This window comes from Petaurus breviceps, unplaced genomic scaffold (genome assembly GCF_028583685.1).
Source record: "Petaurus breviceps papuanus isolate PSGF00001 unplaced genomic scaffold, PetGlider_PUasm1.0 208, whole genome shotgun sequence".
Lineage (NCBI taxonomy): Eukaryota > Metazoa > Chordata > Mammalia > Diprotodontia > Petauridae > Petaurus > Petaurus breviceps.
The window spans coordinates 29094872-29115123 of record NW_027185852.1 but is presented as its reverse complement, the minus strand read 5'-3'; the positions used below and the strand labels follow the sequence as shown (position 1 = coordinate 29115123).

Sequence of the window (20252 nt, the reverse complement as noted above, 5' to 3'; positions counted from 1 at the left end):
AGGAACCCCTGGGAGCCCCTTCATCTCACAGCCCCTCCAGGCCTCTCCCATTCATTCCCCCCCATTGCTGGTGAAAGGGTGGCCTTACTGGTGGAGCTCATCCCCTTCCCTCCCCTGCCTTCAGTTTCTCCTCCTCCACTAAGTCATTCTCTGCTGCCTAAGGCCCCCATGCTTCACCCTTCTAGACGTTATATAGCTCTCAGCTGCTCCCCTGTGTGTCTCCTCCCTTGTTCAGTCAACTCCTAGAAAAGGCTGTATGGGCTTGTTGTCTCTGACCTGTTCACCCAGCTGCTCTCTCCAAGGTTCATGTTTTCTAGGCTATATGCCTTCAGCTGCCTTAAAGTCTTCTCCTTTGATTCATTGTCACAGTGCAGGGGTGGGAGGAGCATTGATTTAGGGCCACCCCCCTCTGTGTGCTGGAGACTGCCGAATGCCGGAGAAAGAGCCCTTGCTTTCAAGGAGCTTACATTCTAATGGAAAGAAATTATAAAAGGACGCTGCTGGTGGGTCGGAACGGACTTGAGTTGCTTGGGGCAAAAGCTAGGGAGAGGAAATGAAGGGCAGCTGGCCTGGAGCCTTTCTTCAAAACAGACTCCCTTATGGTAAAGAGGACCTGGGTGGGGCTGGGAGGGGTTAGAAGGCTTCAGGCACAGAGGGAGGTTATGGAGCTGGAGCCGAGAGATAAGCTGACCTGGGGCAAGGAATGAAAGTCAGGACCTCAGTTCAAATACTCCTGGAATGTCTGGGCAGTGCTGTTTCCTGCTCTGGGTTTGTGAGTTTTTCTGTAAAATGGGAGATTGGCCTCCGTGATTTTTGATGTCTATTTGAGGTCTAAGTCTGTACCCCTATAAGTCACCTCCAAGATCTGGGAACTTTAGGAAGTCTAGACCTGAATGCAAGGAGCTCTGCTGGATTGGTGCTGTGGTGCCTTGGGGAAACCTGGGAAATAGGCCTGAGAGGGTTTGGGGGTGTCCCAACGTCACACATTGAAGTGGAGGGATTCTGACCACTGCAGGCACTGTTAGCAGTGCCACTGAGGCTGTTCCCATGTTGGAAATGCTGGGAGGCATTGGTGCTGCTGCCAGTGTGTCAATGTCATATGGGTGCCAGCATCATCTTGAGGCCATGCCTGGCCTTTTGGCTTTTTTTAAATCAGTGTCTTGTTCTGCTTCACAATCATTTCCAAATATATCTCCCCTTCCCATAAGTCTTTCCTCATTAGGAAGGGGGGAAGGGTCAGCAATTCAGCAGAAACAGTTGTCAGCCCATTTGTGCAATATTTCATACTCTTGTTCCCTCCTTCTGCAGTGAATGGGGAGGGAGAATAGGATTCCCAGTTCTCCAGAGCCAGAGGGCCATGAAAGTGACTCAGTGTTTAGACAGTTTTAAATGTTTATTGATACCTTTTGTTTTGCTATCACTTTCCTATCTTTCCCCTCCTCCTTCCATGAGCCATCCTTTGTTACAAAGAATTGAAAGGAAAACAAAAGAGCAGTTCAGTCCAGCTTTAGGCCAGTCGACATGTGTGTCACGTCCCCAGATTGGAGAGTTAGAAGTGAAGACAGTGGTCATCTGGTCTGTCCCCCACTGGGCCTCCAGCTTCTCCTTGAAGATCTCCAAGGAGAATGCAGCCTGGTTTGGGACACCTCAGGCTGAATGAGTCTCTTTGGAATTTACCCGCCGTGGCGCCTTCGGGAGCCAAAGATCTTCTCTATCTGACAGCCCTGCCAGTACTTGAGGACAGTGGTTATGTTTCCAGTTTCTTCACTCGTTTGTCATAGATCTTCACCATTCCCTGTCCATAGCTGGACCCAGGGCTCAAGATGAGATCTGATCAGGACAGGAAAAAGGATTCTCCGATTGGGAGCTCAATGTCCTCTTCATGCAGCCCAAGACTGAACTTGGTGTTTTTGGTTTCCTTATCCCACATTCATTGAGCTTGCAGTACCTTAAACCCCCAGTTTTCAGAACTGCTATCTAAACATGCCTCCCCATCTTAGTCATTAAAAATTTATTTTTGTGCCTAAGTGCAAAAATTTACATTTATCTCTATGAAATTCCATCTTACTAGATTTAAATCAATGCTGTGGCTTGTTAACCAGTTCTGTTAACTCTCCTAACTTTGGGTCATCTGTACGTTTGAGGGTCATGCCCCCAAAGTCTTGATTACTGATAGAAACATGAACCTGCGACCCAGCCGAGATTCCTTTAAAAGCTGCCCTGACTTGGATTGTTGTCCAATCCTTAGCACTTCATCTACTTTATAAGAAGTCTGAGATACTTCATGGAAATCTTTGCTAGAATGTGGGTAAAGGAGCAGCTAGGTGGTGCATTGAATAGAGCACCGGCCCTGGAGCCAGGAGGACCTGAGTTCAAATCTGGCCTCAGACACTTAACACAAAAACTAGCCTTGTGACCTTGGGCAAGTCACTTAAGCCCAATTGCCCCTCCAAAAAGCAAAAAAACCCCAAAACAAATAGAATGTGGGTAAACTTTCCCCCTCATGTAATACAGTCTAGAGAAGAAATGAGGTTATCTGGCAGCCCCAATCATTGCTTGTGGGTGATTCACTCTGCTGAAGTTTGAGGCTCGTGCTTCTGCTTTCTTACTGTCTCCCATGCATTAACATTCCCTTACCTGTGGTTATAATAGGTGGTGTTCATATAAGGATTAAAAATTTCAGAGCACTTTGCAAATATTTTCTCATTTGATCTTCATAGCCCTAGAAGGTAAGTGCTTTTATTTCTGTTTTACACACGAAGTGACTTGCCCAAGGTCACACAGTGAGAATGAGGCCAAATTTGAATTTGGGAAGACAAGTCTTCCTGACTCCAGACCTGGCCTTCTGTCGACTTCACCACCACTTTGTTCAGCCATGCCCCCCAGTAAATGGGTGTCATCTTTGGCTTATAGTTCTTTGCTACCATACAATGCAGCAGGCTCTCTGGACTGGCTGCTTCAGCCTCCCTTACTTGTATTGCTAAGCTCCTGCCACACTAGACCCTTTGATGTTCTGGCAATCAGTGCCAAGGTTAACTGTCTAGGAATAGACCTTCCTCATCCCTGCCTCTTAGAAGCCTCCCTTAAAGGCTAACTTTGGTGCTTCATTTCTTCCTTCTCCCACTTGTCCTTTGGCCTCAAACCACCTGTGCTTCCTGCCCTGCCCCAGGAGAGTCTACATGATGGCAGCAATGGTTTCATTCTTGTCTAGCTCCTTGTGTGTGGTAGACCCTCTTGGATCGAGTTTGACAAATGTTCTAGACTTCAGTCACTTTGCATTAATGTCACTGCTCAGAGCCCATCCAGTCTTATCTAGTATTCCAGACACCCAGTATGAATGTTTTGTCCAACCATTATCCATCCTTTTTCCTGCATTACCTGTCTTGTTTCTCTTTGCCTGACAGACTTCTGGGCCTGGAGTCAGGAAGATCCTGAGTTCAGATTTGACCTTGGACATTTACTAGCTATGTGACCCTGGGCAAGTCACTTGACCCCTGCTTGCCCAAGCAGCATCTTCTATAAAATGTGGATAACAATAGTGCATACCTCCCAGACTTGTGGGGAGGATCAGATTTGGTGATTGTTGTAAAGCACTTCGCACCCTGCCTGAAAGGAAGGAGGGAGGAAGCATTTAGAAATGTTAGCTGTTAGCATGGTCCTCATCCATTTCACACAGGGCCTTGGGAGTCAGGCTGCTTGTTGCCCCATGTGCTTCTGCTGTGGAGTTGGGTGGTGACTTTGTGGCTTTTGTATATTAGCTGGATACACAGGTGTTCACCAGATTCTCCTGCCTTTTGGAACACCTGCTAATGTCTCAGACACAGAAGCTGTCATGGTGTGTGATGCCTATTGCAGCAGGAGAAGCATTCTGCATCGAGTGTTCTGTAGGCAAGAGCACAGGGTTGGGAGTGGGACCGTGAGTCTGTGAGCCTCCTTTTTGTCTCCAGTTTGGTGACCAAGGACGGTGATGTGTGGTTGTGAGGAGAGGGATTTGTGAACCTTAAGGCACTAGGAGCCAGGGGCCTGTTGAACTCTGCCACTGATGGCTCTCCTTTCTTTTGTAGGAAGATGAAGAGGAGGAGCAAGAATTGGTGGTAAGAACCGTTTTACAGTTGGAACCATCCCTGTAAGAGCTAAAGGTTCAAGCTGCAGTAAATGCGTTTTGGGGAGGGGTCATGGGTGCTGCAGGGGAGAAGCATGAGACTTTGTGGCCCTCACCGCAGAACAACAGATGGGGTGCCTGGCGTGGGAGGGGCATATTGCTGGTGCAGTGGCCGAGGTCGTAGTCAAAGGGAGCCCAGAATCCCAGAGGTAGCAGTAATTCCTGCCCTGCTCTTGTAGGCTCTACCACCTCTGAGTAGCTAGGAGGGGACTCCAGTTGTCCCTAAGTGAGGTCTCCCAGCCCTGTTCTCTAGGTGAGACCTGGAATTTTTGGGGCCAGGCCAGGGTAACTGAGACCGAGGGAGGGTCTGTGGGCAGTCAGGGAAGGCCTCGTGGACCCCTGACTCTGCCTTTTGTGTCTCTTGAGGACCCCCTGACCACTGTGAGGGAGTACTGTGAGCAGATAGAGAAATGTGTGAAGGCTCGCGAGCGGCTGGAGACCTGCGCGGAACGTGTGTCTTCACACCCTAACAGTGAGGAGGACTGCACTGAGGAGCTCTTTGACTTCCTGCATGCCCGAGACCACTGTGTGAGTCATGGCTCCTGGCCTGAGGACGAGCCAGAGCAGGCCCCTTCTCTGGGCCTCAGTTTCTCCCTCCATAAAATGAGGTTTGCCTCTGAGGTCCCTAGAACTAAGGGCTTCCCTGGAATTCTGGGGAACCAGAAGCAGCTGGGGCAAGTAGGAGCACAGGAGATGCTGGTCTGGGGTTGGCCTGGCCTGGTGGGGTGCTAGGTGTTGGGTCTCAGGCCTTGGCTGTCATCAGCTTGAGGGCCAATGCACTTACTTGGGTTTTTGCCTGTGTCCCTGGTCCTGGTGCTGCTCCATGGTTCAGTGGTTAGAGCACTGGACTTGGAGCCAGGGAGACCTGCCTGAGTTCACATGTGGCCTCAAGACTCTTCTGCCTGTGTGACCCTGGGCAAGTCCCCTGCCCTGTCTGAGCTTCAGTGTGTTCACATCTCAGGCACATTAGCCATCATTGTGGGGGGTTATTCCCACCTTGTGTCTGGCCCCTCCTCTGAGGCACTAAACCAACCTTTTCTTTGGAATTAGACAAACCCTCAGGAGGGAGCTTTGCTCACCTTGGCCCTTTCCTTCCCCAGGTGGCTCACACACTCTTTGAAAGTGTGAAATAAACATCTGTGGCTGTGCTGGCTGCTCCAGGCTCTGCCCTGCTGGGGGGCATCAGCAGGAATCATTTCCCATCACATCACCCGGGATCGAAAACACTGCTGTACCATGACGTCATTCTGCATGAAGCTGTGTGGCTTAGGCTTGGGCCTGGAGCCCATGTGACCCATGGCAGCTCCATTGGAATAAAGCCCAGTCATCTGTGCAGATATCTCCTGTCGTCTCTGAAAATGCGCTCGGACACTGGGCAGTGGCTGCCCTTCCTAGGGAAGGGCCAGCAGAGGGGGATAGTATCTCATAGAAATAGAGGTCATAGGAGTTTGGTGGGTGAGATGTCCTGGTCCAGATCCAGGGAGGGGAGCGGCCACCCCAGATCACTGAGCCCAACACGTGGGCGGCTGACGCTGCTCTCATCTTCCATCCTCTTCCCTGGCTTTTCCTGCTAGTGGCCAGCCCAGTCCTGGCTCCTCCTTGCCTGGGCCCCTTCCCTTACTCCTTCCCCTGCCTCTGGGCTCTCCCTTGGACTCCTTGACTTTGGGTCCAGTTTTCCAGGCTTCCCTGGGACTGTCTGCCATCATCCATGATCCTGCTTAATAAGTTTGGAGTCCTTCTTGACTCTGCCCCCTGTCCTCACCCCTGGGCCAGTCACTTCACCCCTGCCTGCCTTCGCTTTCTCATCTGTAAAATGGGGACCATGGTGGCTGCCACCCAGGGTTGTAGTGTGGATCCAGTGACATCACCTTTGGAAAGTTTTAGGAATCTGATCTGCCACAGCATCCCTTGGTCCCCACTCTTTATGAAGAGGAGCCTGAGCCAGGGCAGCTGGTCACACATGGTGACCAAGTGGGAGAGTGCCTCGTCTGCACTCTGCCTGCCACTCAGTGTGACCCTGCGCAAGTCACTGCCTTGCCTCAGTTTCCTTATCTGTAAAACAAGAGGTGGTAGTGAGCTGGCATCAGATGGGGAGGGGCAGAATATAAAACTTACAGAAGTGAATGTTTAAAAATGAATTAATTTAACTAAAAAAAGGGATTAACATTGTAGAGTTGCGAGGCTCCTCGCAGTGCGGGCTTCCACAGCCTGTGTCCCGGAGCCCTCTGGGGAGGCGGCCCGAACCCCAGGCTTCAGTCTCCCGATCGGCACCCCTAGGCCCCCTCCCGCCTGCCAGGCTCGGTCCTGGGAGGCCGGTGCCGTCGTCCCCTTGTTACGAATGAAGAGACTGCGTCAGAACAGCGGGTGGGCCAGGCCGGCATTTTCGGAGCCCTCGGGGGGGGGCTTGCCGCCTTCAAGGTGGGACCCAGGGTCGGGGCTTCAGGCGCTGCCTCCCGGGGCTGCGAGCGGGAGGACAAAGAAGCCGACCGCCAGCCGCGCCTTTGTCATAGCCGAAGACGCCCCTCGCACCACTGCGCGTCACGTGGGGCACGGCGCTGCCCCGTGGCGCCCTGACTTCCGGCGTGCCGGGCGCCATCTTGATGAAAGCCCTCGCTCTCCGGCCCGGGCTCCAGCCAGGCCGGAACCCCTCGCTGCGGCCAAGCGCCTCGCCGGAAGCGAACGTCAAGGGACGCTCAGACCGCGCACGCGTGGCTTACATGGAGGCGTCCTGGCGCGTTCTGGCACGGACGCGCCGGCTGCTGAGGCCTCCCGGGCCTGGGCTGATTCCGCGGAGGCTGCGGCACAAGAAAAAATGGGTGAGTGATGGGCCCCACCGGAAGTGTCACCTGCCTGGGGGTCAAGGTCGGGGTTCGGGGGGCGGGGCCTGCGCCTTGTCCGAGATGGGCTGCGCATGCGCCCAAATCTACGCGCGCGCGGTTCGGGGCTTCTTTGTTCCTGTTTCTGGGATGAGCGTGCTCATGATTCTCGGCCTCCTTGAGCCTCGCGCCGAAAGGAGGGGTGGGGTGCGGGCTCGTGTGGCCTGGAGGAGGCCGGGGGTTGACTGCTGACCAATAACCACTCGAACGGCCCCAGAGTGGGCCACCCATCTGGGGAAGGATAGAGCTGCCAGTCCCCGTCCCCCCCCCCCCCCCCCCCTGCCCCCCCTTCACGTGACACCCCTTCCGGCCCCCCAGCCCCACCCGGCTTCTTAGAGCGTCTTTCCCGCTGCGGCCTTGCTGGCTGCCCCGAGGCCTGAAAGGCTCCCCCTTAATGCTGGAACCTTCCCATCCTCGTCTGCTGTTTATGCGAATTTATTTGCCCCGTTTCTGCAGACCCCCCGGTAGACTGACCTTCCTGAGGCCGGGGGCCTTTTGTCCCACTTTATATAGCGCAGCACCCCACGCCCCGCACACACTAGACCTCGATTAGTGATTATCGACTGATGATAAGTGCTTTGATGTTGTCGGGTCGGCTCTTTTGTGACCCCATTTGAGGTTTCCTTAGCAGTGATTTGCCAATTAGTTCTCCAGCTCATTAGATCAGTGAGAAAATGAGGCAAAAGGGGTTAAGTGACTTGCCCAGGGTCACACAGCTAGCACATGTTTGAGGTTCAGATTTGAATTCAGGGCCCCAGGCCTGGTGTGCTATCCACTGCAATACCTAGCTGCCAGAAAACAAATGCAGGGCCGTGTAAATGAAGACACCCCAAAGGATCTGTACTGCTCTGGAGTCAGGAGTTTTCACCCCTGATACAAATAGATTAAGTCCCATCGTCCCTTATTACACAGGCTCCATACAAAGTGAAAACAATGTAATGGGGGTAGGGGGGCTTCCAACAGTTTGTTTTCCTCTTCTGTGTGAGCTCCATGAGGAGGACTGGTAAAGTCATCAGGCACTTCCCGTGTGTCAGCCACTGGGCTAAATGCTAAAGATAGTCCCGGACCAGTGGCATGGCAGAAGGACCCAAGGAGACATAGGGAACTACTAAGGAAACTGCAATGGTGTGGGTTAGCACAATCATCCTGTCTTAGAAGGTTGCTCAGGGCATTAAGGTCACAAAGTTAGCACTTGGACCCAGGTTTTTCAAGCGTTATATTTTATTGAGTAGACAAAAATGCTTGTTGAGTTGAATTTAAATTTCTCAGTTTGCTTCACTTATTTGACTGGGATTTAGCACAAAACACAGAATTCAGCAGCTGTAACTGATGTGTATGGAAATTGTAAAGTGAGCATGGGCGGGGTCCAGGATAGACCCAGGAGACCTTCAGGGAAAGCCTGAGGACCCTTTCTCACTTTTGCAGGCCTCCACAGAGCCAAAATTCCCCTCCACCCGGATGGCCCTACAGAATTTTGACATGAACTACAAGGTCCAGTTTGGAGACCTGTGGCCCTCCATCCGGGTCAGTCTTCTCTCGGAGCAGAAGTTTGGGGCTCTGGTCAACAACTTCTCCACTTGGGACAAAACTATCTCTGAGTTAGAACAGCTCAAGGCCAAAGATTTTGTGATAGAGGCACAGAGAAGGGTGCAACAGAAGGCCTTCCCTGAAGAACCCAGTGCTCCAGTCCTTCCTCCACAGTTGGAGACACACAGCCCTCCAGTAACCTCTTGGCCCTGCAGCCCTAACCTGCACTGTTACACGTTTAGCAGAGGGGACATCAGCCGCTTCCATCCATCCAGGTAGGTCATATGTCGAGTGCCCTGAGCCCTGCTTGGGGGGAAGCCAGGGGTGAGGGCTTTAGTTCTGGGGCCTCCTTGTCCCCATTTTCCAGTTTAGGAAACAGACTGAGAGAGGGAAGGTGCCTTGTGGCCTCTAAAGTTCATCACCCATGTGCTGTCATGGAGGGAAAATGGCGTCACACCATTGTGGTTTTATGGGAGTGCTACTGGGGCTCAAAGGAGGGCATTTGGCTGGGGAACTGACAGGTTATTTCCTAAGGTTTCTGAAAGAGGAAAAAATGCTGAGAACAAGAATGTGGCCAGTGTTACTGCCAAAAAGGACAGTTGGAAGCGTAGGACTCAGAGCCGGAAGAGATGTCACCCTCTGTTGAGTTCAGCCCCTCTTGTTTTGTTTGGTTAGAAACCTAAGGTTCAGCTGGGGAATGACTTGCTTAAGGTCCTACAGGTATTAAGACGCAGAGCTGGCAGTCAGTCCCAGGGCCCCTGATGCCCAGTAATCCCTTGTGCTCACCCCTGTCCTGAGCTCCTTTGGATGCCGGGTCTAGAACCCTGCTCCCCACATTTTCAGCTCAAGGCTCCACCTCCCCGGCTTCCTGAGGTTTCTGCATCTCAACCACTGGTCCTGTTTGTGGTGGACCTGAGGCTTCACATCTGAGGACCCACTGGGGCTCCTGAAAATGCTTGACGCATCATAGCTGAGCTGCCAGGCCTATGGGTACCATTTTCATCTCTCAGCCTTAGAATCGTGACCTGCAAGCGTAATGGGGACAGGCAAGCTTTACAGACCATCGGCCTGGCTGAAGCAGCAGGGCCCCTGAGCAAGAGACAGGAGGCAGCCCTGGCCAGGCAGGCAATATACCACTGACCCCTTGATCACTGTTCTCCCTCAGACTGTGATGGGGCCAGCCCAGGACACTGAACGCAGGAGCCTTGGCAATAGCAGTGCCCCCCAGACTATCTCAGACCTCAGACTACCAGAGCTGTGTCCAGCCCAGGCCTCTCCCTCCTCCCCCCCACTTTGGAGGAAAGAAATCATTCTAGAGAAAGAAGGGACCCACCGTCTCATCACCACCAGCAGCAGCTGCTGACCAGCTGCCACCAACAGTCATATGGGAACAGGAGCCAGGGGTGTAGCAGCATTTCCTAGACCAGAGTCCTGGGGACATCAGTCCTAAGAAGGGGTCAGCCATCCCCACCAAATGCTACGCACACAAGGAAGCCTGGATGAAACAGAAGCATCCTCAGGGAGAGACATGGGGCAGCATAGGGACCAGGCAGGTCAGGCTGCTGCCACCATCACCACCTTGACCCAAGTGGGAACAGCTCCAGACCCAAGAACCTGGGGAGGAGCCAGGCTTCCAGCGCCCTCTGCCGGCCTCCTGGGGAGATGCCACCTGGGGACTGTTCCTGCAGGAGCTGCAGCCATAGCTGCAGAAGACCCAGAACAGACCAAAGTCTGGGCTCTTTGGAAAGGACCTGGAAAAAGAGGCCTGACCCTCTGCTTGGCTATTGCATCCTCAGGACCAGGAGATATTTCCATTTGATGTGCAACTGAAACCTTCTCCGGGGCATCTCCCCATTAGACTGGGAGCTCCTAGGGGAAGGAAGTACCTCCTCTATTTGTATTCCCGGTATTTTTCACCAGGAGGAATTAAAAAATGCCATTCACTCATGCTCAGCAGACTGGGCATTTCTTACATGTCCCACAGCATGGAACAGCTAGAGCCCACTGTGATGGGCGTTGAATATGGGAAAACCCTTTATTTACTTGGAATAAAACACTGCTGGGCTCTTGATTTTGGACCACCATCACACAATTAGAATTATACATGACCAAAACGACCATGGAGGTTGGCCTGAGCATGCTGTCCTGGAAAGTTGGTCTTATCATTTAAGGAGGGGGAGAGGCAAAGCCGCCTCAATCATCCCCCGGAAAAGGGAAGGAAGGACATAAGGACACAGCTGTTCTTTGGTTGTTTCCTCCACTAAGGATATATGGGAGGGTGTGGAAAGTCTTCTTCCAGGGTGAGAAGGCACCTGCTCCCTGATCCTTTGAAGCTGTGACCTTCATTTTTTTTGTAGAAGCCATAGCTGAGGATCAGCTGAGCCCCTATAGCATTTATCTCTATATCAATTTAAGGTAATTTAAGATTGAGACATTCGTGGCCCACTCCCAAGATCCCCTGAGCCTCTTGGCAGTGTCCTGGGGCCCAGGTCTGGTGGTCCTTGTTCCTGAGAGCAGCATGTGGATATGGAGACATCTCCTCAGTCCTGTTTCTTATTAAGGGACCTCAGAGAAAAAACATGGGCTTCTGGCCCCCCAAGGCAGGAAGGAGGCCTGCAGTCCTTAAGTGTCCACCTCCAGAAGCCAAGCATGGCTATCTGTCCTGGCCCAGAGGACTTCACCACAAGTGTCAGATGACCCCAGGGTGTGGCCACACTGCCCCTCAATGGAAATCCTTCTATAATCGTGGCCATCTGGTCTCTGCTGGAAGACCTGCAGAGAGATGGAATTTTCTGCCCCTCACCTGTCTGCCTCTGGGTTCTTGGGGGTGGGGAAGGCCCCGCTGTCTCAGGGCTCTACCCCCCTCTGGGGAACAGAGCTGGTGGCTGTGGGTCTCGGCCTCCTCAGGCTCCCATTGCTACTTCTGAAGCATCTGGCCCTGTCTTCTAGGGTCAGCAGCCTGGGTGTTCTTGACTACTACCTCATGGATGCGTCCTCCTTGCTGCCTGTGTTGGCCCTGGGTGTCCAGCCAGGTGATGCTGTCCTTGACCTGTGTGCTGGACCTGGTGGGAAGACGCTGGCACTGCTCCTCACCGGCTGCTGCTGTAAGTAAAGTCGCACAGCACTTGAGCACTCTTTGTTCCCTACCTGCCTTTGCAATATCAGGGTCACCTTGGGGAGGGTGGCGAGCAGGTGGCTTCCCTCCTTGCCCCAGCATTGATGACCCACAGTTCCTTCTTCCTGTGACATCTTTTCTCTTTCTGGGCCAGATGAGATGGGAAAGATTGGTGCATGACAGCCCTTAGGCTTCAGATTGGTGGGACTGTCTCTCGAAGCAAGGAGCCGTTCTTCCTGGGGAACAGAGGAGACTCAGAAGGACTTTGTGGGCAATGTGTCAGAGAATCTTAGAGCTGCCTGGGGCCTCAGAGATGACTGAGGGAGCCTGAGGTGGGAGAGAGAGCTCTGAGGGGAGTCTCAAAGACCAGGGACAGATCCTTCCCCACCATTTGTCAGTTTCCTCCTTGTGTGGTGAGGCTTACTTTACTGCCACAGTGGTGGTCAGGAAGATCCCCGCGGGGCGGGGGGGGTGTCTGTGTGTCTGTGTGTGTGTGTGTGTCTCTGTGTCTGTGTCTGACCACACCTGGGAAGTCAGGGGAAGGGCCTTAACTCCCTGTCCTTCGAGGGAAGAGGCACCTCAGGGTCACATGAAAGGAGGGTTCTCCTTGTTCTGCCTGGGCCCAGAGGGCAGGACTGGGCGAGATGGAGATGGAGGGGATAGGGACAAAGAGATGTGCTTAGGCTGGTTGTTGGGAGGCATCTCTCTACCCAGCAGAGCCCTCCCTGGGGCAGAGACAATCACACAAGGGAAGGAACTGGAGGGTTCTGGAAACCTTTTGGTGTCGCTTGAATGTCAGCAGTTTGAAGGGTGGCTTTTGCAGGGAGGGGGAGAAAAGACAAGACCCCCTCCCCCAACATCAGGAAGCCCCTCCAAGACAAGGGCTGCCCTTCTTCCCTTATATTAACCAGAGTGCCTAGGACTGATGAGAATAAAGATTCAGAGAGTTTATCTGCTCAACATCAGGTGACTTATAAGAGGCTGAGCCAGGCTATGGATGGTCACCTTCCTACTCCCAGTCTGTGCTCACTGAGCCAGCAGGTGGAATTCAGACCTTCTGCTTCTCCTGAGGAGTCCTTGACTTGGCCTCAGTATCTGTATCTGGGGACTGGGCCCAGCATACCAGTCCTTGGTGAGATCCTGCCTGGCCAGCTTCTTCTCAGCAAACTGTCTTCAGTCCACTCTCCTTCCCTCAGACCACCTGGCAGCTAATGACATCTCTGGCTCCCGAACCCAGAGGCTGAAGCAGGTTCTGCGCAGCTATGTGCCCCAGGACAAGAGCCAGGTGCGAGTCACGTCCCAGGATGGTAGGAAGTGGGGAGACCTGGAGAGGAGCACCTATGACCGGGTGAGTGACTGGTTCCCCAAGACTCCGGAGTCCCAGGATGCCTAGATCTAGTGAGTGCAGGGGCCCACACCTGAGCTGGGTACAGCTGGGCCTCCCCTTGTGGGGAGTGTCGGTCAGTATCGGTTCAGAGCCCTGTGTGTTACAGGGCGGCAGGTGCACTCTGCAGGTTTTCCCTTGCCCTGTTGTCCTTTGCTTTATAGTCATATGTGTGTGTGTCGTATGTCTGTTTGTCTGTGTGTGTGGTCTGATCATTCACTACACTGGCTGGTGCCCATGAGGAGGAGGGAGGGAAGGAAAGAAATCCTCAGGGGCCTTACTGTTATTGTCCCCATTTTATAAGCGGGTGAATTGACTTGCCCAGGGTCGCTCTTGCTGCACCCCTGAGCTGCCTCTCTTCTTTGTGGCTATCCCCATCCTTTGTCCGGGCTGGAGTGGCATATAGCCTGCAGCTCTCTAAGACCTTTCCTCCTTGGAGTAGGTGCTAGTGGACGTGCCCTGCACCACTGACCGGCACTCTGTCATGGAAGAGGACAACAACATCTTTAAGCGCTCGAGGAAGACTGAGCGGCAGATGCTGCCCATGCTGCAGGTGCAGCTCCTGGTGTAAGTGGGGCGGGGCCCTAGGCATGCTGGGAGCTGGTGCTGAGACAGCTCTGGAGGGCGGGGAAAGAGAGCCCTGAGGGTAGCTGGAAGCGCTGCATGTACTCAGCATGCTGTTTATTTGGAACTGTCATTCTGTTCAGTGTGGCTGTTGGTTCTAGTCCAAGAACATAGGCCGTACCAATTGGAATGATGCAACCACGTCTGGGTCTTGGGTTATTCTCACACCTCAGGCCCTGGCTGTGTTTTCAGGGGCCCCCCCGGGCAGCAGACAGGTGGCCTGCATGGAGCTGAAACAAACCACTTTCTGCCCTATGTGAACTTGGTTTCTCTGACCTCCCAGTGAGAACGGGGTCCCCAGCAATGGGGAAGAGACCGTTAGGATTGGGGCCTGGAATTGGGCAGCCACCGCTCCTTCCTCTTCCTGGGGCAAGATGTTTCCCTAACTGTCCCTTTGGGTACAAGAGTATAAGGTCTCCTGAGCCCTGCCTAGACGTTTTCCAGTTCGCCCTGAATGGGTAGAATGTGACTTCAATTTGGAAAGGTGGGCTGGAGCCAGACTGCGGAGGCCTTGATTGCTGGGCCCAGTATTTTGTCCAGTGGTCACTAAACATTCTGAGTAGGGGGTGACGTGGTCATTTTGGCAACGGTATAGAAAGTAAGGGGTAGCAAACTGGCTCAGTGGATAGACCTTAGTCTATAAGCTTAGAGCTTACTTGGACAAGTCGCTTTACTCTGCCTCAATTTCCTCATCTGTCAAATAAATGAGCCACAGAAGGAAGTGGCAAACACTTCAGAACTTTGCCATGAAGACCCTAAAAGGGGTCACGAAGAGTCAGACGTGACTGAACAACAACAGAGTGTAGGAGGAAATGGGGTTAGGGAGGCTGATTAGGTCATACAGTAGAGTCCAGGGAAGAGGTGACAAGGACCCAAGTCAGACAAGAACTGTGTGGGAATGGCCTAGGGCGAGCCTGTGGGATGGGAGAGGCTTCGGCTGTGGATGGACCCCACTCCTGACAAGCCCTGCTCCTAAAGGATTGAGCCGATGCAAGGAGAGGGAACAGAGACTTTGAGCAGCGTGAAGCTCTCTCTACCCTGGCTGGGTCTGGGCAAGACTGGGGATGCCACAGGGAGGGGAAGTTGGCGCTGATCTGAATCAATCTAGGATTTACTTCTGGGGCAAGAGGACTGTCCAGAGAGCGGAGTAGTGTACCCCCTGCAGGACAGGCCTTCAACCCTCTTTCTTTCCTTTCTTTGCTTCCAGGGCTGGCCTCCTTGCCACCAGGCCCGGAGGGGTGGCAGTCTATTCCACCTGCACCCTCTCCCATCTGCAGAATGAGTACGTGGTAGGTGGGGCCATTGAAATTCTGGCCAATCAGTACGAGATAAATGTCCAGGTGGAAGACCTGAGCTGCTTCCGGCATCTCTTCCAGGATACCTTCTCCTTCTTCCCGTCATGTCGCATGGGCGAGCTGGTTCTCCCCATCCTTTGGGCCAACTTTGGACCCATGTACTTCTGCAAGCTACGCAGGCTAACTTAGCTTCCTGAGCCCCTTTTCCTGCAGACCTCCTGTGGATTTCCAGCACAGAGTCCCCAGAAGAGCTGGGAGGGATGCATGTGCTTTGTCCAAGTGGGTGGGAGATGACAGGACCTGGGTGTGATTCGCTTTGGTGCCTCATGTAGGTGTTGGAGCAGCGGAGGGGCAAGGCCTCTGCCCAGGCAGAAGGAGTGGCAGCAGGAGGCTTTGGCAGAGTAATTCCATCTCTCCATAGAGGAAGCTTTTCAGTATGGAATGAAAGGTGGCCCTAGGGCTCCTTAACCTATGCTGACCCACTGAAAAGTGGGATGGAGGTGCCTTCAGGGTGGGGCAGCTATTTTAACCTTTGTTTCCCTAAAGTCCATCACAGTGCCTGGCACACAGTAGGCACTTAGTAAAAGCATATCCATTGACTGGTTTGGGCTTTGGTTTTTTTATGTTTTTCATCATCTATTTTATTTTTAATTTTTTTTGCTTTTTGGAGGGCAATTGGGGTTAAGTGACTTGCCCAAAGTCACACCAGTAGGAAGTGTGTCAAGTGTCTGAGGTCGGATTTGAACTCAGGTCCTCCTGACTCCAGGGCCGGTGCTCTTTTCACTGCACCACCTAGCTGCCCCTCATCATTTACTTTAGTCTGAGAGTCTGCTCCTTGGGCAAACACTGTGGGGTACAGAAACCCCACTCTACAGGACTTGGGGAGGGAGAAGACTTTGCTCTAGCTGGAAAGCCAAGCCCTGTTATGATGTAGCTCGGTGGAGCTTGGCTTCTAGCTGTTCCTCCCTCCCTCATAGCCTAGCCTAGAGCCTTGTTGTGGCAGCTCCTCAGGGAAGGATGGGGGATTCCAAGCTCCAGCCCTCCCTGAATAAGAGTGTCCCACTAGCATCTGGGGCAGGTGCTGTGCCCTTGGGCAGCTCCAGGAAAGGAAGTCTTCAGCTTAAAGTTTTGGGGAAGGGACCAGACCAAGCAAGTTTATCCCTCTTTCCTTTCAGTGGTCTCCAGACTTTGGCTCACGCACCTCATGAGAAACATTTTGCACACGTTCCCTGTAGCAAAATATTTTGTTCTCACCAAAATATTAACAATCATATTTTTAGAAAGTCATTGTTTTTTTACTTCAATTTACTACTTTTTGATGCAGCAGTTCATAGGTGTGGTTCTTATATTTTTCACAAATAGGTTCCAAATGTACTGAAACTTTTTTGGGGGAAGATTTTAGAATGGGTTAGAGAGCTGTTTCCAAATTTTCAAGTATACTTCAAGTGAGAGTTTTTACTGGTGACACACAAAGACCATTTTCAGCCCCTGGACTGGGTGGGTGATAGTGTCAAAGGCCGCAGAATGGTCAAGGAGAATGAGGCCTAAAAAAAGGCAGCAATTCAGCTACTTCAGGAAAGCAATCAGAGGTCACTGGTAGCTGAACAGAGCTGAAGGGTCAAAGATACTGAGGAAGTGGTGAACCTAGGAGACTAGAAGGATGATGGTGCCCTCAACAGAGAAGAAGTTTGAGAGGAAAGATCACATGATCTCCAGCGCAGACCACAATCCATGCTATTCCTACTGAGAGAAAAAAAAGGGTGGCAGTGGGAGTCTTAGTCTCCCCCTCTCTACCTCCCCATTGCCTTGGGACTGCACAGAGTCCGCTGAGTGAAGGACTCCCCAACCTTTTCTACATGGTGCCTCTCCCTGGGTGTTCCTTACCTGGCTCCACTCAGGCTTAGGGTGGACATGTTTGGTTGTGATTTTGCTTACTACGCCAATTTCATCAAATAACCTTATTTTGTACTAATTATGCCCTCTGGCTAATTATTAAAGATGAATACATACAATAAATTAATGAACATTAAGTCTACTCTGTGCTAGGCCCTTGAGCATACAAATACAAAGAATGAAAAATTCTTGTTTGTAAGGAGCTTACCCTCTAATAGGGGAGACTGACCAGGCTATATTCTATATATAATAAATATAAAGAGTGCCTTGAGTCTGGAACAGCCAGGTACTACCTGCCCTGAAAGAGGGGAGGAACTCTGGTGCTATAATGCCAACCAACCAAATTTTAGAATGGGGAATTTGCTGTTGGCCTTTTGCCTCTGGCAAAGATGGCAACCTGAGAGATTCCAAACAAGATGAGCTTGCCTGAAAACCACCACAAAGATCAGCATCAGTGAGAACCTTTTTTCATCCAGGATCGCACTAGGAGACCTCTACTAGAACAGATAACTTTCAAGCATTTCTATTGTGAAAAACTAGGATTGGGTAGAATCTTTGAAATACAAACACTGGAGGGAATTAATGAAAAGAAATGCAAGGAAAGGTGGCATAGCCATACGAGATCTAAAACTGTTATAAAGCAGCAATTATCAAAACTACTTGGTACTGGCTAAGAAGTAAAGTGATGGATCAGGGGAATAGGTTAGGTACGCAAGACAGTACTCAATGACTGTAGTAATTTACTGTTTGATAAACTCAAAGACTCCAGCTTTGGGGATAATCACTATTTGACAAAAACTGCTGGGGAAACTGGAAAACAGTGTGGCAGAAACTGGCATAGACTAACATCTTACATAGTATACCAAGATAAGGTTAAAATGGGTACACAATTTAGACATAAAGGGTGAAACTTTATGTAAGCAAATTAGGAAAACAAAGAATAGTTTACCTTATCAGATCTATGGAGAAGGGAAAAATTTAGGACCAAACAAGAAACAGAACATAATGAAATGCAAAATGGGTAATTTAAATTACATTAAAAAGTTTTTGCACAAAACCAATGCAACCAAGATTAGAAAGGAAGCAAAAAAGCTGGGAAACAATTTTTACAGCCAGTGTCTCTGATAAAAGCCTCATTTCTAAAATGTGTAGAAAACTGAGTTAAATCTATAAGAATACAAGTCATTCCTCAATTGATAAATGTTCAAAGGATATGAACAGTTTTGAGATGAAATTTAAAGCTATCAATAGGCACATGAAAAAATGTTCTAAATAGCTATTGATTAGAGAAATGCAAATCAAAACAACTCTGAGGTACCACATCACACCTATCAGATTGACTAATATGACAAAACAGGGAAATGATAAATGCTGGAGAAGATGTGGGATGCATTGTTGGTGGAGTTGTGTAAACTGATCTAATCATTCTGGAGAGCAATTTGGAACTATGCCCAAAGGGCTAAAAAAAAAAACTGCATACCCTTTGATCCAGCAATACCACTACAAGGTCTGTATCCCAAAGAGATCATAAAGAAAAAGGGGCGCCTAGGTGGCACAGTGAATAGAATAATGGCCCTGGAGTCAGGAGTACCTGAGTTCAAATCCAGCCTCAGATACAACACAAAGACTAGCCACGTGACCTTGGGCAAGTCACTTAACCCCAGTTGCCCTCCAAAAAGCAAAAAAAAAAAAAAAAGGAAAAGTACCCACATGTACAAAAATATTTATAGCAGCTCTTTCTGTGGTGGCAAAGAATTGGAATTTGAAGGGATGCCCAGCAATTGAGGAATGGCTGATTAAGTTGTGGTATATGAATGTAATGGAATACTATTGTTCCATAAGAAATGGTAAACAGGCAGACTGCAGAAAAACCTGGAAAGACTCACATGAACTGATGCTGAGTGAAGTAAGCAGAACCAGGAGAACATTGTACACAGTAATAACAGCACGATGCTATGACTGATTTTGATAGACTTAGCTCTTCTCAGCAATCCAAGGATTTAAGACAACCCCAAAGTCTCATGATGGAAAAGGCTATCCACATCCAGAGAAAGAACTATGGAGTCTGAATGCAGATCAAAGTAGACTATTTACTCTTTTTTGTTTCTTTTTGTTTTTTCTTTCTCATGATTTTCCCCTTTTGTTCTGATTCTTCCTTCACAACATGACAAATGTTTAATATGATCATACATGTATAACCTATATCAGATTGCATGCCATCTTGTGCGGGGAGAGCAGAGGGAGGGGGGAAATTTAGCAAATGTTGAAAACTAAGAATAAGTTTTAAAAAGGAGTATGAGAAAAGGGGAAAAATACAAACACAGGAAATGAGAAAGCCAAATAAGTGCATTTGAGTTATTTGAAGGGACTAAATAATGAATTGCTTATTTCCTAACAGAGAAAGAAAAGACCATTGTCCCTTCAGAATTCAAATGTTTCCATGGGGGAAGGGAACAGAAGAGAAAGGGAATACACATTTATAGGGCATCCACTGTGTGCCAGAGCCTTTTGACTTTCAGGTTGGAGGTGGGGGTGGGGTACAAGAGAACAAGACCTCAATCCAATGTGATTGGCCATCGAGGCTGTACCAGACAAAGACCAAGGCCATTGTGATCTATAATGCTGGGGCTATGCCCAGAGAAAAGCCTTGGCAAGCATGACTTCCACGTTAGGAGTTGCCAGATGAGACTGAAGCTAAAAACTTCAGTAGGAGAGCCAGGACCAGGGCCTAGTCCTTCTAGAGCTACAATGAGGAAGGGGCATGCAGACTGAAGGGGAGTGGGGCCATACCTAGTATTGCAGCAGAATCTCACTCCGGACTTCAGAAAGGGATAGAGTCTTGGCCTAGCCACCCGATCTCAAGTTGTAAGAGGGAGCAGAGTCTGGCCCTGTCACATAGTATCAATTCAGGAACAAAGGCTGCAAAACTCATATAGTGGAGAAATAAAATGAACTAAGGGATGAAATTCCAGAAGACAATTCTACCATAATAACAAGTAGAACCCAGGGGAAACGAGTGAACTCGTTACAAGGACTCAATACTGAACTGAAGAAATGAAGGAAAAGTTTAAATGAGAGAAAGAATGACATATGAGCACTGGGAAGGAGAAGAAACAGAAGGTGGAAAACCTTAGACACCTTGAAAACTAAAATGGAGAAAATAGTTCATTAATAAAACAAGAAATGTTAGAACAAAATCAAAACTCTCAACAATTAGAATACATGAGCTATCTACTCTGATGACAGATCTGGGAAAGAGAACTAGAGGAAATCATTCAATAACCACTGGACTCCCTGAAAATCACTACACCAAAACCTGGATATCATATTTCAAGAAAATCATAAAAGGAAACTGCCCAGAAGTATTAGAACCAGA

At 50.3% G+C, this 20252-nt stretch overlaps 2 protein-coding genes across 2 annotated transcripts in view; both read left to right on the top strand.

The window, feature by feature from the left end:
• Positions 1 to 5499, top strand: part of LOC138165389 (cytochrome b-c1 complex subunit 6, mitochondrial-like) — a 290341-nt gene extending 284842 nt beyond the window's left edge. Inside the window, exons 3-5 of the mRNA XM_069093674.1 lie at positions 4065 to 4094; positions 4529 to 4690; positions 5263 to 5499. Coding sequence (XP_068949775.1) covers positions 4065 to 4094; positions 4529 to 4690; positions 5263 to 5295 — 225 coding nt within the window. The 3' untranslated portion in view covers positions 5296 to 5499. The remainder of the gene's footprint in view (positions 1 to 4064; positions 4095 to 4528; positions 4691 to 5262) is intronic.
• A 1215-nt stretch (positions 5500 to 6714) lies between these two features.
• On the top strand, positions 6715 to 15582 carry LOC138165387 (5-methylcytosine rRNA methyltransferase NSUN4-like). The gene is made up of 6 exons (XM_069093673.1): positions 6715 to 6978; positions 8464 to 8840; positions 11515 to 11669; positions 12877 to 13028; positions 13507 to 13631; positions 14896 to 15582. Exons 1-6 carry the CDS (start codon positions 6763 to 6765, stop codon positions 15170 to 15172), a joined length of 1302 nt encoding a protein of 433 aa, XP_068949774.1. The 5' UTR covers positions 6715 to 6762; the 3' UTR covers positions 15173 to 15582.
• Positions 15583 to 20252: the final 4670 nt, after the last annotated feature.

Coding starts and splice junctions, on each gene's coding strand:
- LOC138165387 (XM_069093673.1), top strand. CDS start 6,763: ATGAAAGCCCTCGCTCTCCGGCCCGGGCTCCAGCCAGGCCGGAACCCC. Junction 8,841..11,514: donor AGCCGCTTCCATCCATCCAG/GTAGGTCATATG, acceptor CCTGTCTTCTAG/GGTCAGCAGCCTGGGTGTTC. Junction 13,632..14,895: donor CTGCAGGTGCAGCTCCTGGT/GTAAGTGGGGCG, acceptor CTTTGCTTCCAG/GGCTGGCCTCCTTGCCACCA.